This window comes from Theobroma cacao, chromosome 4 (assembly GCF_053813885.1).
Source record: "Theobroma cacao isolate CCN51 chromosome 4, ASM5381388v1, whole genome shotgun sequence".
In the NCBI taxonomy this organism is placed as follows: domain Eukaryota; kingdom Viridiplantae; phylum Streptophyta; class Magnoliopsida; order Malvales; family Malvaceae; genus Theobroma; species Theobroma cacao.
The window spans coordinates 29,088,051-29,115,643 of record NC_142642.1 but is presented as its reverse complement, the minus strand read 5'-3'; the positions used below and the strand labels follow the sequence as shown (position 1 = coordinate 29,115,643).

The window sequence follows — 27,593 nt, the reverse complement described above, 5'->3', positions numbered from 1 at the left end:
ATCCGTGGCCCAAAGTAAATTGTCACAAGATAAACGAACAGAAACGTGCAACTGGTAGACAGCAGCAGAAAACAAAAGAGCAAAAGACCAATACAATTTAGCCGTTGAAGAAGTAGAAAAACAAAAGAGCAAGAGAGGAATGTGTTCATCCTTAATGCTACGTCGTTTCTTCTGCTTCAATGCAGCATCATCATCATCAGTAGCAGCAGTTTCTTCTTCTACTTCCAAGAAAAAGTCACTTGTCTTCTTGGGTTCCCCTCAGGTACTTTAAAAAACTTAAAAAAAAAAAGAAGCCCTTTTTGATATACTAAATTTATATGCATAAATGTATATCTTGTTGCTCTTTGTTTATTTCTTTAATAACATGGGTGTTTTTTTTTTCAGGTCTCTGCAACAGTTCTTGATGCTCTCTTCAATGCCTCTGCTGCACCAAGTTCCTCTTTTGAGGTACTGAAGAGAAAAACATTTGAAGTTTTGATTGAAAGTTTTCAAGTTTGCGTTTATTATTCTTTTCTTTTACCATAATTTGGTCTGTTTGATGATGGGTTCTTTTAGTTTTGGAAAATAGGCTCTTCTTAAGAGATAATGTTTATTGGTAATTATTAAAAAAATTTGGTGATTTTAGGCTCCGGTATTTTTAAAGCAACAGTTCAATTACTTGAGAAATTGATTTGAAAATAAGAATGCTAAAACGTAAACAGATTTCAGCTTATCAGTTGGTATCCCCACTTTTAAGTAGTTTTTGGGAAATCTATTTTGATATCCAAAAGGTTAAAGGCCAAATTGTGTGAATTGAAACTTTACTGGTTTCTTGGTATTTGCACCTTGAATCAATCAGCACATGCCTTGTTTTGCTGAGAAAAGAGATTACAAAATGTTTTCTGTTTGGGATACTTTTGATAGTTTTCGTTTGATAATAATTGCTAATTTGGTAATATTTAGGTTGCAGCAATTGTTACTCAGCCGCCTTCTAGAAGAGAGAGGGGCAGAAAGATGATGCCGTCACCAGTGGCACAGTATGCTCTTGACAGAGGCTTTCCTTCTGACCTCATCTTCACACCACAACGTGCTGGAGAGGTAATTTTCCTTTCACTATTTTAATTTAGTACAGTTTGGAAGCATAATCATTTTCTTATGGAAAATCTAAATCTGCATTAATAATGTGCTGCTTTGAATTGGTATAAATCTAATCTTCAAATTTTGGTCCAATTTTACTGCTATCTTGTTCAAATAATCTTTGAAGTGATTTTGGTCCAGTTAGAAAGTCAGAATCTTGTTTACAACTGATCTTTGTATGGAAGAAAGAAAGGAGGGGGCAGGGGGCAGAGGGTGAGGACTCAGGAGGCTAAGTAGAATGAGTGTTAAACCTTATAGCAGTTTTCTTCATAGCCTTCAAATTGATTAAAATAATGATTGCTTTCTCTCAAATGGTCTATTCTGTGAACTTGATATATTGCCTAAGTTGTTGTCTGAGATGCATGTGAACTAATTACTTTTCAGTTGCAATATTCTAGAAAGGCCTTATTTAATTGCTGAGTTGAGTGTTAATGTGAGTGTGTGTGTGTGTTACTATACTGTGTTAATTCAAGTCTGTGTAAAAGTCTTGCCTGAATAATGATCTTTTTTAAAATTTTCTCTTTAATGTGAACATGTATGTATCTATCTGGTTCCTTTGGCTTATCTTGGGTAAGCTAATTTTTAAGTTATGTTTGGAAATGATGAAATTAGGTTTTTTAATTAGTTTTCCTTGATTGGTATTTATCAGTCGGGTGGAATAACAAGTGCCGCCTTTTTTTTTTAAGTATACTTTTAATTTAAACACTTTTGAAGCAACAAAATAATTCTAGCAGTCTTTCTTATATGTCTACTTTGTTACTCATATAAAAGCCATTAAACTTTCCTAACCTGCTTATAAGTAATTATTTGCTTGAAAACAATTCATTTTCTTTCTACTTTATGCAGGAGGCTTTCTTGTCCAGTTTGACAACTTTGCAGCCTGAACTTTGCATTACAGCAGCATATGGGAATATTTTACCCACGAGATTTCTGAATATTCCATCATTAGGTTAGTCGATGGTATTTTTGTTAACAAATTTGGAGTTTTGTTTATCTTCTGCCCATATACTGTTTGTGCTTATCTAATGTTTGTTCTCAAGTAAACAAACCCTGCTACCAGATTTCTTTTAAATATATAATAGAAATGTGATCTTTACTGATTCAGCCTTCTGTCAGGTGCTGGTTTCTGTACTGAAAGATGATTGCTTGTTTTGTTGACTTGAGCTTGGAAAGCATATACTACTTGGAAGAGAGCTTGGTCATTGTACTTGGTATATGTGGTTAGATTGTTAAATAGCTAAGGAGTAATACCCCTAAAGCATTTCAAATCTTTCTTTTCTTATCCATAATGCACCTCAAATCTTCAATCAACAATCAACATAACTATAGGTTAATAGTACATCGTTCGTAGAATTTGTTTGTAATGTATTTTTATAATATTCTTCATGTTATAATGAATTAGTTTCCTGTATGGCATAAAAATCAAACTAGGGCTCCAAATCATGCATGATAATCCATTAGAAGAAATAGAATGAATAATTTGTACATTTGCAAAATTTCAGGGTTCGGGTATTAAGAACAATGATGTCTTCTTAAGGATAAACGATAAATTATCTTTTAGAAGTCTCAAAGTATGCATCTTTTTTCTCAGGAACAGTAAATATACACCCAAGTCTACTGCCATTGTACCGCGGTGCCGCTCCTGTTCAAAGAGCACTTCAGGTTCATCCTCTCTAAAGATTTCATTGTAATTATTTGAATGCTTTTATGATTATCCTATGATGTACAATCATTCAGTCTCTTCATTAGGATGGTGTCAAAGGAACGGGAGTCTCGTTAGCATTTACTGTACGTGCATTAGATGCTGGACCTGTCATTGCTCGTGAAAGACTGGAAGTTGATGACCAAATTAAGGTAAGGATAATTGTTGCCTGAAAAATCAATAATGGCTGATATTGTCTATGATCAAAGGGTTTAAGTTAACCAATATTTACATTTGCAAGTCCAAAAGATGTTTGCCCTACACCATTAGTGAGAACACTAGGCAAGTGTTTTAGTGATAAATGGACTTTTCTTTCATCTATTAACTTTACATCATACGTACAATATAAAATGTTGATAGTTAGCTAATTATTTGCCTTTTTTTCCTTTATGTTTTTCCTTTTGTTGCCTCTTCCATTAGATGCCATGTATGTTTTCTGACACTCGTATGCATGCACATAAGCACAGATGTGGTTGTGCATACACCACATCCACACCACAGTCACTATAAGTTCAATTTTAGCTTTCTAAATTGATCTTCTGGATGCTGCATTAGCTTATAATCTCTAACCTCATAAATTAATTATATTGACAAATACTAACATGATTTGCATGCAGGCACCAGATTTGCTGGCATTACTATTTTCTGAAGGTGCTCCTATTATCTTCTGGATACTTCTCATATTTTGTTCTGTTTCATACTGCAACACTCTTGCAGTTATCTACTTTATTCTTTATATCCGTATGTTACAACTTGCATGAAACTTATCAGTTGTTGATGTTGCCTGTTGCTGCACATTAGTCAGGTACTGCTATAGATATCATAAAGCGATCTTGTTTCATTCATTCATGCTTGCATAGATGTATTTGCAACATCAGACTGATGTAGAACAGCTTGGGGTGCTAGGGCTTATGATAATAATAATCTGAAATTCCTATAAAAATAGGGAAAATGAATAAAGAAAAGAGAAACAGGAAAGAAAAGATAACCTCAGCATCGCACCTAAGCTTGATTGCATCACAAAATCACAATAGCAACATTGCTAAAATATTCTCATAATCTCTTAATCTGTCTGTAAAAGAAAGAGTACATCAATATTTATACAGGCTACAAGCCTGCTTTCAACCCTAATCTTAACATAACTAGAAATCATATTCAAGTTAGACTTTAAAGAAAATACTGAAGACTCCTTATAGAAAACCAAACTAAGATACTAAACCCTAACATGAGCATTTAGCCTATTTTTAACTATTTCGATATAACTCTTGTACTGTTGTTGTAAATCATTGGCATAGACTGCTTTCATTTGCCTAAATAATAGAACTGTAAGACCTGTTTTCTGGTTACTGAGTCATATTTCTCATGAATAACATCATCTGCTGCTTAGATTTATGTGGATTTATGTTGTGCAATTATACGTGTCAATGCAATATTATTTGGTTCAGTTACCTTCATTTATCTTGTTTTTAGTTTTAATTTCATCTTTTGGGTGATTGGTTTCATTTTATATTATGCAGGGTCTAAACTTCTTATTAGCAAACTTCCTTCCATATTCGACGGATCAGCCAAGGTGCATGCTGAACCTCAAGATGATTCTAAAGCTACCTTGGCTCCTAAGGCAAGGCTTCAATTAATTTTAGTTGTTTATTTGCTTTTCGAAGTATCATTCATAGGAATTATTTGAACTCTGTTTTCCCTCTTGGTTGCGTCTATGTTCTTATATATCCACAAAATTACTCACTAATGGCATGTGTTGTTTCTGAATGTTTATCAATGTTGGTATATAATATGAATAAAAATATGTTGCTATACTTTTAAATATTTACATACTATTCGTCACATTTTTTGCGTGTTTATTCAGTATTTTCATGTAAAAATAAACTTTGAATCTCTTTTGCCTCTTCCTGATGTTTAGTGGAATACAACATATTTGTCGGCTGGTGAAATGTTTACTTTTCATATGATGGCCTACTTTAGGCTCAACTCAGAGTCAACTGAAAAGAGCTGATGGAAATGAGAGATTGCTCAGGCTTTAAAAACTTTGCAACTTGCTCTGTAAGAATTTACAGCATTTAAAATGTATGAGCACCTGTAAAGGTAGTAGCATCATTTCCAATGAAAGAACTGTTTGTTTAAAATTTTATCAACATGTGCTTCTTGTGATCCTCCATAAGAGTTACTGCATGGCAATTGCAAAGAAATCAAGCTCCGCATTTCTCCCTCGTTTACTTGTTGCCATTTTTGCTTTATTGAACATGCATCCCTTAACTCTGATATACTTGTTCTCTCTACTAGAAAATGCTCCTTTTTCATTGATTTTAGGCATATTGATCATGCATAGATATGCATCTGGTCTTGTTCACATTCATATATCTTGCTTGGTAGATAAGCTCAATATTGTGGTATAGTATCATGACTAAAGTCTTGCATGATCTGGCCTAAGGTTTGCTATGTTGAAGTTTAATTGGTTTAGCTTCTTGTTTTATAGTTCACAAGCAAACTATAAATGTCAGTTATATGAGTAAAGTAGCAAACAAGGCCAAACAATATGTTCAAATTTTATATATGGTAGCTCTGCCAGTGACCTCTAATTGGTACATTATGTTGCCTAATTTAACCTTTCTCTGATTTAAGCAGATAACTCCTGAAGAATCATGGCTATCCTTTGATGATGAAGCTTTAGTCCTACATAATAAGGTTGGTTTCTCTTCCTTTTGCTGTGAATCTGAGTATGCAGTCATGATGTGCAACTTCTTCAGGTTCGCGCATTTGCAGGCTGGCCAGGAACCCGAGCAAAAATTTTTGTTGTTAATGACAAAAGTAGCAGCCATAATATCCTGGAACTTAAAATCATCACCACAAGAGTAGGGCCTGCCGATAATATTCAGGGTAATGATGTAAATGACATTGCTTTCGTCAAGGGTGCACTGGTATTTCCATGTGGAGGATGCACGGCTCTTGAGGTGCGTGATAATTTATAGTTTTTTGGTTTTCCAATGAATGCTATATGGGATTTATTGGTGTTGTTAGAAGTTGCAATTTGTACAATATCCATTGGACACATCCAGTTCTCCTATATTGTGTTTACGAAGAAACCTTTATTTTTATTCTAAAGCTGTTAATGATAAGGTGGCCGAATATAATTTTCTAATCTGCTATTCCTACATCCAAAGTCTCATTTCTATTTTTTTGCTTTCCCTGATTTGCTGATCCTGAAACTTTGTTGATTATAGCAGGTATTGGAGGTTCAACTTCCTGGTAAGAAGGTAATAACTGCAGCTGCCTTTTGGAACGGTTTACGTGGTCAAAAGCTAAAGACATTATAACAGAGGAGGCATTTTACATAGAGCGGCAGTGTAAAATTTCTGTTGAGATTTGGATTCTAAACGTTTTAATATTTGTTCCTGTTATTCTTTATTGTTTGAGACATATGTCAAATTTATTTGTGTCTTATAATGCCCTCCTTTTCCTTTGAACGGACATGTGCAACACTGAATTGTTAACCTCTAAATTGTATTTCTATAGTTGCACAACCTATCACCAAGGTCAGCACAAAGAGCAAAAAGTGGTAAATAGTCTCTCCTTGTTTTCTAAATTGTTTGTTGTCATTTGATTCGTACATAAAAATAGTTCTTTTAAGCAAATTCAGAATCTAGTTTTTCAATGAAGTGATTATTTTTTTGGTTATAAGCTGTGACTATTAATTGAGGAACAAAGTGCCTGAGCTTGGAGCATATATTCATCACCTTTAAAGGATGATGAAGAGCATACTAGGTGATAACTACATGAGATTAATTGCTTGGGATTTTATTTTGGGTGTTCATCTGTGAGAATGAAGTGACTTAACTGTCAATATTCTAGCATATATCATTGTACATCATAAAGGATTTGATCTGTTTAGGGCATGATACTATTTGACAAAGAACAAGGTGTCCTTAACAATGTAGCTGTTGCTCAATTGTTCATTCTGGGGGCAGCTAATTGCATTGCCTAAGAGGACAGATTATCATCTTCAGTTTGGGAGACTTGAACCAAAGGGAAGTTGTTATTACATTACATTTAAGCTATTGGAGAATGTTGTATCTGACAGCTCTAATGTTCAGTATGCAGGTCTCTGTCATACGAACAAACTATTCAAGACATTATCAAATTTGATATGTAGTAAAGAAAACAATCATTGGGTAAGACTTATCAAAACATGAAAGGTTACATCTTGGCCAAATTAGAGCATTTGCCACCTGCCACCGAGCTATGGTAAGTGCATAAAGTTCATTGCTTTATCGGGCTCACAATGAAGATATGAAAACAGGGAATATGCAATACATACAGTGATGACCACATGGTAACCTTGTAAGAGCACATAAAAATGCTCATTTCTCAACGCAACTGGAAAAGAAAAGAAACAAACTTTGATGGACGGCCAAAAAGGCGCGTTGCACTTCATGGTGAAGAAAGAGAGTTCGAAATTTGGACGGTAGTCCATGATTCTCTATTGCTCGAGTTAGGCTGGGCATCTGGGAAAGAGCTGCTTCTTTTTCACTTTTTGGCTATAATCAAATTATTGGAATACAAGCAAAATGGTTTACGCGATTGTTGTCACTAAATTGCTTGTTCTTTTCGAATTTTGACTACCAGAAATGTGTTTGGAATTTGGCATACAGCGATGTTACCGACCCACGTTTCTAATATAGAAAGCATAACTGTTAGGTGGAAGAAAGCTCGATTTTATTACACTGTTTTTTTTGCTCATAGAGAAAAGAGATCAATCAATCTTAGTTTGGGTCTACTTCAACCCCGGTATCTCTCGTTAATAAAGAGTTTGATAAACTTTGATATCGTTTGTCACAAGTTGATATTTTTAACCAAAAAAAATGTCTATTAGATTGAAGAAAGTCTTATCTCATTTCGTAATGATATAAGATCCATGACAACTACATTAGCAAGCATTTGAACAATGTAATAAAGACTAACAAGAGGTTGACTCTGACAATAAGTTATCTATATAAACAATAAGTGATTTTAGATTTGAGTTTTACCCTAATAACTCTTTATGGTTAATTATGAATATCCAGTAAATGAGATAAATTCTTTTGAAATGCACAAGTTATTTTAACTCTTGTATGAATTGTTGATTTGTTATTGCTGGAATTAACACAAATGATGGAGGACAATCACAGAAGGAATAAAACCCAAAAGAGAGATGGAAGAATTGCTTGTGAAATTTCAATGAAATAGGGGACAGAATCAACCAATAGAAGCCATTATTGTGACTAATTTTAGTAATAAATAATTGGAAAGCAAAGCCACACTGATTGAACAAAATTCAAAGTGAACATAAAAAGTAGTTTATAATTTAATCCCTCCATGGGGTCTCACTCAAATAAACAATCAGGTGTTGGGAAAAGCAGTCTTGTCCACCCCTCATGATTTTGGGCACATTAGCATGGTCTGTGGGCATGCCTTTTCTTCCTTTTTCTAATTTTATTTTTATGGTAACTAGCATTGCTTTCTAGACCCTACCTCTTCATATATCTTCTCCTTTAAATCCAACAAGCAACTGTTTATCTACAAGCAATCATCTCAAACTTTTTTTTTTTTCACTCACTTTGTGATACATAATATATAATTGAAAATATGGAATTTGAATTGATGGAATGAGATTTATAAAATAAGAGATGATTACTTTTCATCGCTCAATCCAAAATCATATGTGCCAAACAAATGTATAATCTATATAAATATAAGTATTATAAGCAAAAGTACAGATATTGAAAAACTTTTTGATTAGTGAAAATGATCATATTTGTTCATTGTAGTTCTAAATTGTCATTTTAAATAATTTTTTATTAATAAAATTAATAATATTTATTGAATGTGTAAATAAACAAGAACTCTAATTGCATAAAATAACTTTTATTATAAATATTAATAAAAATTTTTCAATTTATAAATAAATATTCTAATTGCATTGAATCTTTCAGTAAAATTATATTTCATTATAAATATAAATAAGATTTATCTTATGTGTAAATAAGAATCTAATTGCATTGATTGATTTTTATTAAAAATATTTTTTTATTATAAATGTTAATAAAATTTATCCATTTTGTAAATAGGAATTCTAACTGTATTGAATGACTTTCATAATTTTTTTACATATAATATTTTTTAATAAGTTATGAATTAATATTACAAAATTCAATTTTATATAATTGAAACATTAACTATCTTTTTGTATAATTGCCTTTTATTTAAATATAGACAATTAACTATATATTATGGAAAGATTTGTATTTTATATATAAGAGTTATTATTATTTAAAAAGGAATAAAAAATAAATATTTACGTGCAATGCATGTGATAATAAATAGCAATTTATTAAAAAGCAGAATAAGAAGAAATCACTTGCATCCGTATAATTACTACTAATTGAGTTTTATATTCTTTCGTATCTTGTTATAGGATTTATGTTTTGTTAATTAAACCCTTGGATTTCATGTGCAATTTTACATAGATCAGAGATGTCATATTTCAAGTTAATGAAAATATTTAATTAGTTTTTGGATAACAATAAAATTTCAACCGTCAATATATATTAAAAAAGACAATTTTCTTGAATGATTTGATATAAATATTGAATTAATTTAAAACTTTACATGCAGGACAAGTATGAATAAATTGTTAAATTTTACTATAAATTTTTAAAATATTAAGTAATTTTACACCGATATAACTTGATACTTCTTTCTGAAAAAAGGTAATGGTGTGAGAGGATGAATTATACATATCTAATTTCGTTATATTAAAAATAAAAAAAGTAAGAATTGCCTATCTGTATAAATACCAAGTCTCATAGTCTATATCATATGTACATTCCTTCTCTCTCTGTCTGTCTCTCTGTCTTTTTCTCTGTTCATTTCTGTGAACTGTTAGCTTTCTGCTAAGAAAGAAGGGAAATGGGGGCTCTTGATTATCTTTCCAACTTTTGCACTGTCACCAGCACAAGAAGCAAACGCAAACCAATGCAGGTAGGCATTCATTAGCAGCATATATAGAGACAGAAAGAACTTCTCTCTTTACTTTCTCTATTCCCTTCTTTAATTACTTTATCTTCTGCTTTCCGAAGAACAAAGTGAGAAATTACCTAGAGATATAACTGAAGATATTGCAGCCTTATTTCTCTCTTCTAGTGATTTTGCATTTTTGATGGCCTTAATGCTAAAGATGGTATGCTTTTTTCATTGTTCTCAGACTGTTGAAATCAAGGTTAAAATGGACTGTGATGGCTGTGAAAGAAGAGTGAAAAATGCTGTTACCTCAATGAAAGGTTCTATAATGAAGCCCTCTGTCTCTCCCTTTTTCTCTATAGTTTCATAAGTGTTTTCTTCATTGGAGCTCAAACCTCATTAAACTTTGAGCCATACTAAATTACCCATAATTAAACTCAATATTTTATAACATTTTAACTTGACAAGAGCTACCATCTTTTCCATTATGAGCTATCCTTTGATGAAAAGACAAGACCTTTCAATTGAATTGTAATGGTCTGTAATTATCAAAAAATAGCTAATAATTCATTGGAAGATAGCTTTTGGAGTGATGTAACTTAGGAATTTCTGCTGTCATGGTTACATGGCATGAGAGGGGAAAAAAAAAAAAAAAAAAAAAAAACCCCCAAGAAAAATTTTGAATCATTGGTTCCAGGCTTTCTGGTTTGACTTCAATTCATTTCGACTTGTGAGCTATGCTCAATTGTCTTTACCTTACAATTTCTTTATTGTTTTATTTTTTAAGAAGTTTGTACAAACTGCTTTTCTTGTTCTACTACTGCCCGCCCCCCCACCCCATAGTCAAATGAGACCGAATAAATAAGATTCTAGTCTTTGACACGTAACTTGAGTTACATAATATATGAAGAAGGAGGTCACCCTCCCTTACAATTACTACTTAATTTGTCATTTCATATAAAATTACAAGCATTATTCGTATATAACATGAATGTTCATTTACTAAACAGTAGTTTATGTTGTTATACCATCGATCTTTCTCTGCATCCATGACTCCACGCAGGTGTAAAAACAGTGGAAGTAAACCGAAAACAAAGCCGGGTAACGGTAAGCGGCTACGTTGATCCGAACAAGGTGTTGAAGAGAGTGAAGAGCACTGGAAAGAGAGCAGAGTTCTGGCCTTATATCCCTCAACATCTTGTCTATTATCCTTACGTTTCTGGTGCCTACGACAAAAGGGCACCCTCCGGCTTTGTTCGAAACGTTGTGCAAGCGTTTCCAGCAACTTCTTCCTCGAATGCACCCGAAGAGAATTTCGTATCGTTCTTCAGCGATGATAATGTTCATGCATGTTCAATAATGTAAGAAGAATTAGATGGTGAATTTTTTGTTATGTACTACTTTATTTTAACGGTATTGGTATGATTTGCCAGTTGCTTGGATTACCCCAGGTGAGAACTGGTAAGAAAGGGAAATGAGGACTATCTTATTATTATTATTATTAGATTCAATAAACTTTATGTTTTAAAAATTGACCCTCCTTTTTTATCAAAAAAAAAAATTCCCTCCTTTATATAATAATATATATATTTAGCCTTTTTTAAGGATTTTAATTTTTTGTTAGTCATCCACTTCAATTTTAATAAATTTAATTATACACTTCTATTAAAATTACTCCATTTAAAAACAACTGATCATAGTGTTAAAAATTTGCTTAGATTAATTTTTTTTCATTACCCGGACCACTGCAGTATAAAAAACCATAAACTTTTATTTTATTTTTACATATTTGGGACAAAGAAAAACAAATTACACCGTTTTAGACTAAACTATGCCTAGACAATTTGCAAATAAATATGTAATAATACTATCCAGAGGAAAATCATAAAAATGTAAACCTAAAGCTAGGTTGTAAAAAAATATTTAGGTTGGCATGCTACATTATAAAAAAACAAAGTGATGTGTCCGAATTTAATTGAAGAATTTTCACACTGTTATCAATTATTTTTAGTAAAAAAATAAATTCATTTAAATCAAGATAGAGATTAAGATTTTAAAATCGAGATAATAGATAAACTAAATTCAAATTTCGACTTTTTGTTTTGTTTTGATTTGGGAGAAGAGTATTTGAACTATAAAATTTTGAGTAGGGTATATAGGCACCAACCATTATTAAAGATTTAGGTATTTTTGATAAGAAATTGAAACAAATAATCTAAGTTGTTAGAGTATAATTTGGATATTGTTTAGTTTGGTATATCAAATGTTTAAGCTTTTATTTCATCACGGGGCGAAATGCATAAACAAATTTCTTAGGTTTAACCTTATTGAGAGATCCAATGTTAGATTGAAAGGTGAAAAGGCAAAAAGGATTGATTCCAAACTAAGGGGGATGAAGTAGACAATTGTTTATAACTAATAAAGAAGGGTAAAGAGAATCTTTTGAGGAAAGCATATAGAAAGATGGAGAAGCGTGAAAGAGGAAGGTGAAGCCCGGGGAAGTTAAAGTTAAGAGTTTGCCCACTCCCACCCTCATATGTTATAAATATCTATCATACAATTTTATTATCATGACATACATATGTACACACATATGTTTATATATTTATGTGTGTATATATATATATATATAACAATTTTAGATGTTAAATTAATATTCAAACATGAAGTTATTTTTCTTTCTTGAGATTAATAATGAATTTAGAAAGGGGAAAGGAATTTTTTTTGAAAGGCTACATTAATTATGATTGATTAGTGAGAAAGTATTCAAAGCAAGGTACAGATTTCAAGATTGGAGAGTTTTTGGAGTGAAGAATAGGATTCTTGCTTCCCACCACAGACGATGGAAATTAATAAGGCAATGGATAGGGTTGTGATGTACTGTTTTGGAGAAAATCTAAGACATATTTCCATAATCCTTTAGAAATATGTTCCTTTAACTTAAGTAATTAAATTGAATTATAAGCCCAAAACATATATTATTTTTGTTTGAAGCATGAAGAAATTAAAAAAAATTCATTATTAATTATTGTGCAAAATAATTATCTGAAATTAATTAAATTTTATATTAATCTAGATTTGATTAATTGAATGATTATCTTTTAAAGTTTGAATTCTTCATTCCTCTTGGCCTTGCTTTAACGTACACAAAGTAAAAGTAAGAATTCAAAGTTGAATATTCTGTTTGACTTTGTCACATAATTTTTAAAAAAATTACTTTATAAAATTGTTAAGAATCAGAATTTTGATAATTTTCTCTAGAAGTAAAGCTTATGCATTATTTGTTTTTAATTGAACTTTTCTGTCAATTTTATTTAGTTTCTTAAATTCTGTACCAGGCAAATAACACCTTAAAGTGTTTTTATGGTAAAATATAAGAAAGAGATTGCAAAAAAGGTAATAAAACAGAAAAGGGAATGCCCATTAATTGTAATGGAACATTTCAAAACCAAAAGAAGAGGGCGTTTAATTTGAAAAAGACTGGCATTATAGAAGAAAAGTTACCCTTACAATTTAAAGGAATATAACTATAAGAGAGAGAGAGAGAGAGAGAAATGATATATACTCTCTTTTTTAATATATAATTTTAGGGTATATAATGAAAGATAATCCTATCTCCTCTTATAAATCTCGTTTTTCCTGTCTCAATATTCAAATATGAGATTTCCAATTTAGATTCTCAAATTTTAATAGGAATATTTCAATTTATTTATATATATCAAATGTAAGATCCCCACATCTCCCAGTTTTTTGGTTGCTTGATTATGAATCAGTGAGTTATAAATCCCAGAAAAGAGCTATGGTGGGGACATGAAGTTAGTGCTTTCAGATAAATACACCAAAAGCATTTATAATAATAATAATAATAGTGATAGTTGTAGTAGTAGGTATATGTGTATATATCCATTGAGGCATCCATTCCACCTTTTGCCTTCCTCCTTATCCTCTTCTTTCCTTGGTGAATACATCTGCCTTTTTCATTGTAAAGGAAAAGTACAAGTAAATTCCCTCATATCAGATGATCATCTATCCCATTAGATAATACCTTCCTCAGCATTAACCAAATCATTCTCAAGTTTGCTTTGCTTGCACAAAAAGCTAAATATTGAGATTCACCACGACGAATTAAGTATAAAATTTCATTAATTTTCTAGTTACAAATGTAATCTTATTGCAAAAAATTTTAAAAAAGAAAGAAGAAGATACCATTAGTAATTAATCGCATAATGATATTAATTAAAACTTTATCTAAGAAAATAAAATCTCATATTTGAATTTCATTTTTCAATGTTTCATGAGGATCTAAAATCTTATATCAAGTTAGGATGATCATGTGTTATATACAAATATATCTTCAGCATCAAAAAAATAACCTAGCTACAAAAACTTTATAATAAAAAAATATAATGTTGTCAGCTTCGACGAAATTCAGTTTCAACCAAAAAGTAATAAAAACATGAACAATTTTTAATTTGGCTGCCCTAATGGCAAGCATAGTCTTCACAATTTCAACGACATATCCCTAAATTTTGGCTTTTAAATTTAATGGCCTGACGTATTTACAACATTAATTTATCAAATAGTGGTAGTTATCATTTTCACATACATAGCAACACCAATATGGGTACGATCTTATCTGAATAATTCTTATTAATTATGTATACACTTAATGCAAAGAGACAATAAGATATTTGCATTTCAAAAAAAAAAAATGCAAAGAGACAACAAAATACAAAACTTTTTTATCTTCATTATAATCTTATAATAGTGGCCATCATAGATTGTTCGGCGATCTTTTAATTAATTATGTATTATCATGTTAACCATCATTACTTTTGCCGTCAAGTTTTTTTGTATGTGATTAGAGAATCATTATAGAATTAATTATAATGAAATGACAGATATATAATTTATTCAAAATTAAAATGAAAGAGGGAGATTAATGATTATTTGGAGCACCATCGCATTCTTTTAGATTGGAATAATATTTGGTGAAGCTTCTACTAAAGGGCCGGTGGCCTTTTGTTAAAGACTTTTTGGACACTGTTTCAATAGTTTACTTAAGAAAAGAATGAATCCACTAATAGAACTTCCCATAATTAATTGCGACATATGAATTTAAGAAATGTTTTCCCTGGGATTGTACTGCGAAAAGATAGATACGAACTTTCTTTATTGTTTTTGCAGCAAATGGGATGGAAAAGAGTGGTGGCTACACCATGAGCGTTGGATTAGTCAAGAACAGGTGATTCCCCTTTGACAAAAAGTCAACTAATTTGAAGATCCTGTATTGAACAGAAGCCGCACTATTAAATACTTCTTCTTTTCTTTTCTTTTTTCTCGCAATTAAATTGATTTTATTATCTTGTACCAAAGGATACACATTGATTCAACATGGATCACTTCTTTGTCACTTGGTGGCTAACTTGATAGGCTGTGTTGCGTTCAATGTTTATAAACTTTTTAAAATCGTCTCACTTGATGTGAGATTGAAACATTTTATTTATTTTTTTGAAACATTTAATATAATATTTTCACTTATCTAATTCGATGACATTTTTGTCGTCGACGACCACCTTGCTTGTCTCCTCTTTGGATGTGCTTGGCATGGATCAAGTCTAGATCAAGGTCCATTTTGTTATAATTTTGTCACGAGATCATTACATTCTCTCCAAAAGACTAATTTGATAAGATATGCAACACTTATATTTTAACTTTCTAAAATCCCTTTACTTAATGTGAAATTGAAATACTTTGTCTCCTTTGAAATGTTTGGCTTACTTGTACACAAAACCATTAATATATTATCCTTTTCCAAATTCATACTTCTAGTGAAAATAATTATTCATTTAACAAATTTTGAATTTTAATTATGTGATATTTTAAAATTTAAGTTCAAGCTTTTCTTTTTTTATTTATACTATATAGTATTTCAATTTATATAATATCAAGTAGCCGTATCTCTTGTTTTCAAAAAAAAAAAAAAAAAAAAGAAGGGCCATCCCTCTTATCTTATAAATTTCATTTTTCTCTCGAAACTTTCAAGCTGGTATCTCAATTTCTCTATGATATTCCATTGAGGGCAAATATTATAATAGCTTAATTTGATTGCAAACATATTATCAAAGAAAATAAATTTACGATCCAAAAATCTCAATTATGGTGAATTCATTAATAAAAGTAGATAAAGATTTGCTTTTATGATTGTGATCAATCACAATTTTTATTTCGCAATTGCAATATCATATTGTACATTATAATTAAGTTCATAAACTAAAAAAGTTGTTCTAGCTAATAATCTTGTTTTATGTGGCCAATCTTAAATATATTTAACTTCACCTAGTTGTTTTTCATTTTGTTATCTTTTTGGAATATCATAGCTCGTGCGGCATTTGAGTAAACACTTTTATCCAAACCAGTTAATAACTTGATTATATCTGAACAAACATCAATAATAACCACAAATTAATTTAGAAAAATGTAATATCAAAATCATAAGACATAATGAATATCATATATACAACTACTAGAGCCACATAAAAGAAAAATGTTTTATTATTATCGAAAGTGAGTACAAAGAACAAAAAGTACTAATGTACCATCGTTCGGTCATAAGTGCAGCTTTAGATGATTAACTACGAATATACCTTTACCAGTGATCAAGTAGCTCAACAATCCCTCGACTACTCACTCTTATAAAGAGTTAATAAGTTTTTACAAGTATATAACCACACTCAAGTATTTTTATCTCATTGGTTGGTGTATAATTTTCTTATTTAAAGAGTAAGATTCGAATCTTCTTTCTCTCAATTATAAAATATATATATATATATCATCAAGAATCATTACAAGGCATTAAATGAGATATTTCTTCCCTAAAGGGTCTTCGCCGACTTAACAAGTATTTTTAAATACCCCACTAAGTGTCCTTGCCAGACATGAAATATGACATTCCTTCCTTAAAGGGTTTTTTCTTTAAAGACTTAACAAACATTTTTAAATACCCCACCAAGTGTCATTATAATGTTTAAAAGAAAACACTGCCCCTAAGAGCACAAAAGATTTAATCTCCTAAATAGTTTTACCTATCATGACCTAAAGTACTAGATTGGCTATGACTACATCCATAATTCCAGCACCTTCCTCCTTCGCCTTGCCAAAAAGCAGAAAACGATAGAAGAAAATATAAAGCAAAGCAAAAAAGTAGGACGAGGAAAGACAAACAAACAAACCAAGAAAACACAAAATATAAAAATGCAAACAATCAGCAAAAATCTTAGCCCGTGAGCAACAAGGTCAAAAAGTTGATTTCCATGGCTGTATTACAAACTTCAGAAAGCAAAGTTGGGATGGTAGGGTCGATTAAATATATTATTGGAAAAAGGGATAGTATACTTTGTAAAGTAGAATGCTAACATGAAATTGTTTTTGCACGGTCCTATTAAGGGTAATTAGCATCTTTTGCCCCTTATATATCGACATAAAGATCTTCCACCAGTGCTATTAATAGACACTGAGCAAATTCACAAAATTCCAACATCCGATGTTCCATATCATAATGTGAAAGATTTAACCTTTTCTTTTTTTCCATCTGAAAATTTTGTCACGGATTGTGGAGTTGAAAAACTTCATATATAGGATAATAATCTTTAATATATACTAAATTTGATATCTTATGAAGACAATATTCTTAAAAACATCCTCACAAAGCTACTTACACAACTTTTCCCCACAAAAAAGAAAAAGAAAAACACTTTACAACATGCTTTTCTTTTGGTTATTGTAATTGAGTAATCTTCAATGTTCATCCAAAAAGGAAGCAACAGTTAGTTGCCTTGCTACAAAATTAAGTAGAATAGTCAGGGGTCGAGCAAAGGGGGTGATCTGTGGCAGCGGCCGCCACCTTTTAATTTTTAAAAATTTTTTATTATTATTTTTGTAATTATTTTTTAATCACTTTTTATTCAAAATTTTGAATTCATCACTGAGGATAGTACTGTAAAAAAAAAAAAAGCAAATAAAAGAAACAGATCTATCTACATCAAGTCAACGGCAAAGAATTGTGATCCAAGTATGATGCCTTGATCAGTTACCTCTCATCTTCTCTAGCACGTTTATTCAGACCAAGCTTTATCCTTGAAATGTCCTTTAATGGATGATGAAGAATATAAGGAAAGATGATATATATGTAGGATTAGATCATTTTTGGTTTTTGCAAGAAGGGATTAGATCATTAGTGGGATTGATTTGGATCATAAAGCATATATAGCTTTTATCCTATATCTTTTTGCCCCATGCAAAGTGAGATAATTATATGTTAGACATAATATTAGTTTCGACTCAAAAACAAAATCAATTTAATATTTTTAAAATAATTCCAAATATTCTCTCTATCATGTTATAAAAGTTACTTGTAAATTTTACAATACTTGAACTGGTGCTTTAAAGTTCAAATTTTAACACTCCTACTATATATGTTAAAAATCAATTGAGACATGATTAAGCTAACTATTTCTTCATAATTAATATCAGAGTTAGATCCTTTAAAGTGTTGAACTACCTTGTATGCTTAAGCAGAAAGTTGGGCCAAACTTTGATTGGTATCATATTCAAATTACTATAATGAAAGCAAAATTCAGCCGGCTTCTTTTATTGGTGCAGGTTTGAGCTTGTTCCTTGACATCCAAGTTTTTTAGTGCTCAAAAGCCACAGCCTTTTAAATGCTCTGGACCTATATATATATATATATATTCCTTTCTAATTTTTCCTCAGTGTATGTTCCACTTTGGGGGCTTTGAAAGTGGCAAGAAATGTGGTTCCCTAGCCAAATTCGAAATGAAGCATAATCATGGAAAGGAAGTAAATATTCCCTTTCTTTAAATTATGTATTCTGATGGAAAGTTACTATAGAGGGGAGAGTTGGGTACATCCAGCTAATATTTACTTTAAGAAATTTATATGAACGTAACCTAATGGAAGAGAAAGCGCTTAATTTTTCTTTTGAAAAATTATGTGTACCCATTTCAAGATCCCACCCCAAGTACCTACCGTGCCAATTGTTTTGTTTCTCTCAAACGATGGTTAGCAGACAGTTCTATTCATACAGGCAAAGGAAATGGTAGCATTAAAAAAAGTAAAGTAGCATTCAGTTTCTTAAAGTAACAGGATTCCAGATCCTTTTTCTCCTGTTATCATTTCTCGGATGTGCACAATCCATGTTCCTTCTGGCAAAACTTTGCTCCCAATAGAACACAGTCTTCTGGGAAACTTCAAAATATATAGTTGGATTTGTTGAATTCTGCCTGTTATAACAAAACTGAAGCTAAAGGTTCAAGACCTCGATTATATTGGCAATGTCAGAGGCAGACTACTCTACCCTTTAAAGTTTCATACCATTGCGAACAATTTAACCATTGTTTGATGTGAAAATCACAAGCAGTTTAGCCATTTTTATTTACTGAGATCCAGAAAACAGACTTTCTGTGGAATTCTTAATTTGCAAACAAAAGATACAGTCGTACAATGAGGTATTACCACTCGATCTCTACCAAACTCTGATAGGACATGCTACAGAATTAGTAATTGGAAGAGATGTAGAAGCATAGGGAAATAAAGCTAAGGAACATTTTTATATGCCAACAACAGCCACATGGGAAGATGTCTCCACTTACTATAATTAACGTACAGGTGTGCATGGGCCAGCCCCGGGCTCAGCCTATCAGGTTGGCCATTTTGAAAGCCAAGCCCCACCCTAACCGACTAGCCCATTTTACATATTGGTTTGATATATTAATATTTTTAAATATATTTAACATTAAAATTAAATAAAGTTATATATTATTTCTAATAAAATAATAATCTACTTTTATAGGACTAATCAAGCTCAAACTAAAAAATCTTATCCCAAGTTAGGAATTATCTATTTGGGGTTACTGGCATGGATGAATAGTCTGACCATTGGATACTTTTAGATAAGAGAGAGCTACTTCTTTTAATAGGTATTCTATATTTGTCAAATGAACTCAATATTTGATTATTACTTAAAACATACAAAATTAAAATAATTTTTAAAAAATATAAATTTTGAAAATAATTTCAAAAAATGAGCTGAATTCAAAGTTTTGAAATCTTACCAAAAGGTGGTGCACAATTGAATTAAGAAAGGCACAACAGTGTTGTAACGAATTACTAATCTAAACACGAAAAATGGCATTAAACCAAATCCATATTACAAACTAATAACCTCAAAATAAAGGTAAAATCTGCAATACCCTACCAACTTTTTTTTTTTTGTTTTTTTCAATGTAACCTCTCCCACTTTATTCGTTTTCATTTTTAAGTTTCAACCCCTCAATATATATGGAGCCTTGTATATGCCAACCTTGGGATCTATGAGTTGGTTTTTAACTCATTTCTTCTTTTCAAGTATTTTTTGGAACCAGTTGGCAGACATCTTGGGGTACCTGCGGAGGGTGGTGTAGTCAACATAGACAATGCCAAACCTGGAAGTGTATCCTGATAACCATTCGAAGTTATCCAGCAATGACCAAGCAAAATAGCCTGTCACATTTGCTCCATCAGCAATGGCTTTCTTCAACTGAGTTATGTAATCCTTGAAAAAATTTATCCTTGTGGTGTCGTTCAGTGCATTTGGAAGAGTACCATTTCCTGGATCATCCATACCTGCATATCACCAATGTTTTCACCAATGATGACCTCGTTTTGAAATACATTAAGCAAACAGATGCATATAGAGAGAAACTACTCTAATTAACTTGCTTTATTCCCAAATATATGTACTTACCATTTTCTGAAATAAAGATGTTCAGGTTCCCATAGTGCTCTTTTACATAAGTCACAGTTTTGTACATCCCCCAAGGCACAATGTAGAGCCACCAAGAATTTGCCTGCAATTTTTTAGACATATATAGTTATTTTAAGTACAACATGATTTTAATGATAAATTTCACATTGATACATATATATACGTATCAAAATCTATTACAGATTCGAGAAGCTATGAGCATATTAGGGGAGTAAAGACTAGCCGACTGAGCATTAAGTTACTTCTGAAATAAGAAGGGGCATAACCGAGCTACGCCTTCTGGCCTTATGACTAGAGTAATCCTTGATTTTAACTTTAAACTCTGATATAAAGAAAACAACTCCAACAGAATCAAATATGTGCATATTTTCTTTCACAAGAAAGATTATAATATTCATTAACATGATGAGAAACATAATTGAATAATAAATCATACAAAACAAGATATAAAAATTTAACTTGTTAATATTCATAGAGTGAAAAGATCCTTCGATTTAGAGAATTACAATCATATTAACATCAATACTAAACAATCAAACAATTAATTATCTAACACAAATAGAAGCATAATCCATCTCAATTAATATCCAAGTAAATGGAAACATAATTGAATAATAAACCATAAAGAGCAACAGATAAAAACTTAACATAAATTGACAATCAACTCTCTAACATCCATGGATGCACAAAAAGATCCCCTGGTTCATAAAGAACTACAATAATATTAACATCAACAACCCGCACTCAAACACTCAACTGACAATACAAACACAAGTAAAATACACACAAAATAATCCCAACCCAAACTCACATACATGACCATTCGTACTCGATCTCAATAAACCTTAACCAAACAAGCAGAAGCATAATCGAACATTAAATTTTAGACAATAAAAGACTAAAAAATTAATGTAGATTAACACTCAACTGGCCTACATCTACGGTTGTAGTTTTGGAGAATTACAATCATATCAAGATCAACAATCAACACTCAAAAAATCTCAACCCAATCTAACACATATGAGCACTCTCACTCAGTTTCAACGAACCTTAATCAATATCAAACATTCACGTCCATGAGTACTCTCTCAACCCTCAAGGCTCATATTTATAACCCAACTAATTTGTACACCAAGAATCTTTGTTCTCTTACTATAATTGTTTAATAAGTCCTCTTGTCCTGGAAACAACTTTACTACCAAAAAATATCTTATAGCCAATCAAAAAATCTAATCTAAATCTTTTGAGATTGGAGTCACAATTTCTAACATAGGCGTTGAAAAGACAATAGAAAATGCAGACAAGGAAAGCTGTTTTGGTTAAATTTTGATGATAACGATAAAAACCAAATTTGCAGGTTTGCTAATTAAATACCGAACTGCAGACACACTTGTGACTTCTAATCAGATTGAAATTACCTTTGGACCAATTTGCACTCCATTTTTTGCATCTGCAAAGCGTGAACACGAAGTTAAACAACTGGCTCCAGAAGAAAGGAAAACAAACACATCATAAAGCATTAAATAAAACACGTTCACAAGTTATATAGGAGGACTTACTGGCGAAACCTGCATTCCAATCTGCCTGGTAGCCTGTGACGTTTGGTTTAGGCTGTTTTGGATCATAGATGTAGGTACTAGTATAATGGTTGATGCCCACATAATCCATTGAGCCATTCACCATCTTAATCTCATCCTTAGTAAACTTTGGCAGCCTTTCTCCAACAATTTCTTGCATTGTTCTTGGATATTCACCATATCTAATAGGATGCAGAAACCTATGAAATATAAGTGAAAAAAAAAATCGGTGTTAGGCTTTAGCATATGTCAATGACGATACATGCATTTCCGTTCTAGTTGAAATCTAACTGCCTTGGATGCAGAGACAGTTTTGTGGATCAAGGCAACTGAAAGGTCATAGAACACAATCATACACTTTTAAGTTTTAATCGCACTAGAACCTAATAAATTTGTGGCTTTAACATAAGCTTGAAACTTACCAGCCAACGTGAAAATCTCTTGCTCTTTGAGCTGCATATTCATCAGCCTTTGATCTTGTGAGAGGTTCATACCAATTAAAATCCAAGAGAATTCCAATCCTGCCTTTCTGTTTGTCCTGAAGTTACATCCAAGTTCCTGTCAGAACATAATCCTCAGATTATTTTATCAGTCTAAACAGGGGGAGAGACGACCAAACCTGGTATTTCTCACGATATCTTTTCACTGCTGTAGCATGGGATAAGATCAAATTATGGGCAACAATATATGGCTCAGTTGCAGAGTTTCCAGCTGTGCAATTTCCAAATTCCTTGGAACACCTTGAAGGAGGATTGATGCCATTGTCAAAGCCAAGAGCAGCCACAATCCTTGGTTCATTAAATGTAAACCAGTTCTTGACTCGATCACCAAATGTTTTGAAGCAGAACTCTGCATAATTGGCATAATCCTCCCTGAAAATAAATTTTGAATCATAAATTATATGTTAATAGCTTTGTGAAAATTTTCAGGATTACGAACAACCTTTTCAGAAAGTCATGTTCAAAAAGATCATTATACAATAAATTATCAAAAGGTTACTTAAATTTCATTAACATAATAAATATTTATTTTATCTAAATGTGATAACTACTAGTCTTATTATGACTAGAAACATTCCAGTTGGATTCATCTCAGCTTTCTGTGAATAGATTTCCATGGCAACTTAGAAAGATTTCACATTTTTTAGGGAAAACAGAAGTCCATGGAAGTAACCCCTAGTTTATAAGAACCTCCAGAAAAGAAAACATTGTTGCTCTACTTACACAGCTTGGCGGTTCAACCACCCATTGTACTTCTCCTGAAGAGCCAGAGGGAGATCATAGTGGTATAAGTTGCCATAGGGAGTAATGCCTACAAAAAAATGGAGCAGTGTGAATCAGAGATCTTCATTTCATACAGAAATGCATTTCTGTAGCAATTACAAACTATATTTTTTTTTTTTGAAAAGTAGAAATTACAAACTATTAACTGTTATGATATGGAGCTTTTTACTGTTAATAATAACATCATATAAAGGTATTAATCAACACATCTCATTGTGATTTCAATGCAAACCAAAATCGTAACTGATTTTTAATATTTGAGGTTGGAAGAAAAACCCAACATTTCCTTTTGATTTTCAACCATTCCCCTTTGATGACATTGCCTAAATTTCTTCCTAGTTATCAGTTTCTTCTTTTTGTCTTTTTGGAGAAGGCAGGGGAAAACAACTCTGAACGAGACTTCCATTTGAAGGGGCAATTATAACGAGGTCATGTCAGGATTGTACCAATTATAGCAGAAGAAAGGAAAATGTGATGCCTTGCAGTTATAACAATATAGCAGTCATGGCCATGCTTTAATTTTATTTACCTTTTTTAATCAAGTAGTCAATCAACCTATTGTAATAAGCAACTCCTTTCCAATTTACTCTTCCAGTTCCCTCTACAAAAAATTCAGAGGATTAATTTAAACAACAGTAAATATCAACTGAATCATTAATGACAGTACAGAAAGATTTAATACAAATGAGCCATGGCTGCAATACCGGGAAAGATCCTTGACCAAGAAATGGAAAATCTGTATGCATCAAAGTTGAACTTTGCCATTAAATCTATATCTTCCTGCGGAAATAGGGGGATAAAGTTATTAAGTGACGCAACAATATTATAGCAATTAGATCATAGTATATTTTACATTATATATAGTATTTACTACATTATACTGTTACCATACCTTGTAATGGTGATACTGATCAACAGCCACGTCAGCAGTATCATTGTTGGCAATGTGGCCTATTCCAAAAAAAAAAGTTACAGTACTCACATAAGGACACATTTTAACAAATAAGCAAAATAAAGTAATCAATTTTTGGAAGAAATAATAAATTATTCAAGGAAACAAATTAATGACACTAGACATCACGCGGACAAACCTCTTGGGTACTGGGCAGGGTTATATTCCAACTTTAGGCAATTTTCTTTTATAGTAATAATTACTAATTTTTTAAAGGTAGACTGTCAATGGACCTCAAATCAAAATTAAATTTGGAGTATAGTTTTGTCACTGAAAATGATGAAAGGATCAAATAAGATTAATAAGTGTGGGTAAAATCGTTATCAGAGTTACCTGGTACTTTGACGTAAGCATCCCAAATGCTGGGCCCTCTACCGTCCTTATTCGCCATTCCTTCAACTTGATATGCGGAAGTGGCAGTTCCGAATACAAACCCCTTTGGAAAGCTCTCTCTGCTGAGTCCTCCCGTGTCAAGGTCGGCGGCTTTGGCCGTGGCTACCGTAGCCTCATTGTGCTGATCAGCTGCACTTGCAATGCAGAGAATAACAGTAAAAGCACAGCATAAAAGAAACGGAGCTTTCATCATGGGTAGCTAGAGCGTGATGAATAATACTAGTTGAAGAATGTGGAGATAAACAGAGGGGCATTTATAGATAGGATTATTTTGGAATCGTCTGTTGGGGGACCCAATTTACATGGTTGAAATGACTTCCATGCCATTGTATGAACTTTGGAATGGCAAGCGTTAGGTGAGGTAGATCAGCTGGAACCCTTTTTTTTTGGGGGTTAAGATAAACTTATTGCTTTATGTTGTTGATTTAATTAGCTTAAGAAAATTACTGATTGGTCTTTCTTTTATCACCAAAAGGTCAGATAATTATCCAAGTTTAATTAGCAAACATTATAGTTTGGTTCAATGGCAAAGATTGAAGAACGGTCTACCACAACAGCTTAAACTTTGCACTTAATGGGGTGATAATGCCCTGACCGCTGATAAGTGCGGAGCCAACTGTAGCTGTCTATCTGAAAATCTCTTCAGATTAATCTCTCTTCTCTATCCTCTCACCATTTATCTGCTTTGCTTCTCCCTTTTTTTTTTTTAAAAAAAAAAAAGCAGTTTTATTAGCACTAGAACTAGTATGCCATTCGGAGTCTGTAAGCTATTTGTTAAAGACTTCTGTTGAGTTTTGCTGCTCCCTTTCATTTCAGGCATATCTTTTTATCTTCGCATTATCACTTAATCCCTAAAGGAATATCAGATTTGACCACTAAAATATACGTTCTCAAGTTATCAAGAACCGATTCAAGGATAGTGATCTGTTACTTTAATGAAAAGAAGCCCAGATATATTGATGAGGTCTAAAATATGAGATTTGGCTGCAATTAAATAATTAAAAAGAATTAATGTATGCTGGATTTATATGTGATATAACATGTGTTATTCCTTCTGTTATGGGGTCTCGTATGGCCGAATTTTTTATCACCCAACCAGATCATATATATTATATTACATTATAAGGTACAAAATCATGGAGAAGATATATAGTACCGTAGACGATCATGACTTGTCGGCTGTGATTGTGGGCAAGCACATTCATATGATTGTTTATTCTTCATGTAATAAAACTCTCCACGGAATGAATATTTATTGTTCAAAACACTTATTCAGTTTTTACACTATTTAATTTTATTCAATTTACCTTTGTACTTAAAATCAAAACAATTTAATCTCATGATTTTGAGAATTTCTTCAATTTAATCTTTTTCTCTAATTGCACTCAATTTTGTCATTAAAAGAGATGACATCTGCGATGACGTCAAAGCTAATATGGCACATTTTGATGAGGTGACGTTGAGATGATAACATGACATTTCACGTGGTACCGACATGATGACATGATAATACCACGTGACATTAATATAATGACATGATAATACTAACGTGACAGTGTCACATGATAGATCAAAAAAAATTTTTAAATAAAAAATTTTACCATGTCATAAGGTTTAAATTGAATAAAAATATATAATATAGGGATTAGATTGAACAAAATTAAAATATCGATGGATTAATTAAAAAATTAAAAAATATAAGTCTTTAAGTAGATTATTGATATATTTATTAATAAACTAAATATTTAAGTGTAAAAGATTTATAGTGTTAAAAAATATATATAAATATTTTCTTACTTGATTATTTGGTTCTATAATATGTAAATTAATTTTTTTATTTTACAAAAATTAAGTTTGAATTCTCCTTCTATAAAAAAAATTTCAAAAAAATTTCATACTTAAAATCAAATTTAAATAATTAACTTGCATTATGTTCTAATAAAATAATATAAAATGACTAAATCAATTTTTTTCTTTTATTTATAATAGTATAGAAATTTAAAATTTATTTAACTTAGTTTTTAACTTGAGCTGAATTCAAATTAGTAAAATATGTTGATTTACTTACAGCTTTCACAATTTACAAATACCCATTCTTTTGAAGTTATTCAACTCTTACTCAATTTACCTTTTATTTATATTTACTCAAAGTTTCTTATAAAACGATTTTATTTAAGTTCAAATATCACAATCAAATTCTGTTAAATTTAAATTTAAATTATTAATTTAGGTCTATAAAAAATTTATTAATAAAATAAAATGGTACAAATATTTACAGTTATATTTAACTTTATCAACCATAAATGCAGTCTTTGATCTAGGAAATTTCAACTTAAAAAATATAACTTCTAATATTAAACAAAATAAAAACATAAAAAATAAATAAAAAATTGAAAGATGGATCTCAAATTTTATGATTGTAATAAAAGATTTGTCATGTTCAAATTAAGTAAGTTAGAACGATGAATTATTTTTATAATCATCGCTAACTCCATATCTCCATTCCTCATTTTTTTTTAAAGAAAAAACTAAATCAACCTATTTTGCTTATTTGAGTTTCAAGTTAAAAACTAAGTTAAATAAATTTTAAATTTTTATACTATTATAAATAGAAGAAAAAAGAATTTATTTAGTGATTTTATATTATTTTATTATAACATAATACAAGTTATTCATCTAAATTTGACTTTAGGCATGAAATTTTTTAAAAAAATTTTTATAGAAGGAGAATTCATAC

General features: G+C 31.3%; 3 protein-coding genes across 6 annotated transcripts; 2 read left to right on the top strand and 1 right to left on the bottom strand.

Moving 5' to 3' along the window:
- Positions 1–43: 43 nt before the first annotated feature.
- PDE194 (formyltransferase) lies at positions 44–6,413 on the top strand. Of its 4 annotated transcripts, none has more exons than XR_016026008.1 (11): positions 44–262; positions 385–447; positions 943–1,077; positions 1,963–2,065; positions 2,708–2,778; positions 2,866–2,970; positions 3,436–3,469; positions 4,336–4,436; positions 5,456–5,515; positions 5,594–5,781; positions 6,055–6,413. XR_016026008.1 is itself a non-coding variant. In XM_018118642.2 (11 exons), the coding sequence occupies exons 1-11, from the start codon at positions 140–142 to the stop codon at positions 6,142–6,144; spliced, it is 1,089 nt and encodes a 362-aa protein (XP_017974131.1). In that variant the 5' UTR covers positions 44–139; the 3' UTR covers positions 6,145–6,413. The 4 variants fall into 4 exon arrangements, 2 of the variants coding, with proteins under 2 accessions (XP_017974131.1, XP_088662086.1); XR_016026009.1 differs by having other exon boundaries at positions 6,052–6,413; XM_018118642.2 differs by having other exon boundaries at positions 5,578–5,781.
- A 3,266-nt stretch (positions 6,414–9,679) lies between these two features.
- On the top strand, positions 9,680–11,301 carry LOC18601936 (heavy metal-associated isoprenylated plant protein 21). The gene is made up of 3 exons (XM_018119250.2): positions 9,680–9,847; positions 10,071–10,146; positions 10,890–11,301. The coding sequence occupies exons 1-3, from the start codon at positions 9,776–9,778 to the stop codon at positions 11,189–11,191; spliced, it is 450 nt and encodes a 149-aa protein (XP_017974739.1). The 5' UTR covers positions 9,680–9,775; the 3' UTR covers positions 11,192–11,301.
- An 8,700-nt stretch (positions 11,302–20,001) lies between these two features.
- Positions 20,002–25,093, bottom strand: LOC18601935 (beta-glucosidase 44-like). The gene is made up of 11 exons (XM_007033034.3): positions 24,797–25,093; positions 24,404–24,462; positions 24,216–24,291; positions 24,041–24,112; positions 23,452–23,539; positions 22,848–23,100; positions 22,651–22,766; positions 22,211–22,428; positions 22,070–22,101; positions 20,631–20,733; positions 20,002–20,509 (listed from the first exon to the last, which is right to left on the bottom strand). The coding sequence occupies exons 1-11, from the start codon at positions 25,047–25,049 to the stop codon at positions 20,235–20,237; spliced, it is 1,545 nt and encodes a 514-aa protein (XP_007033096.2). The 5' UTR covers positions 25,050–25,093; the 3' UTR covers positions 20,002–20,234.
- Between the last annotated feature and the right edge of the window lie 2,500 nt (positions 25,094–27,593).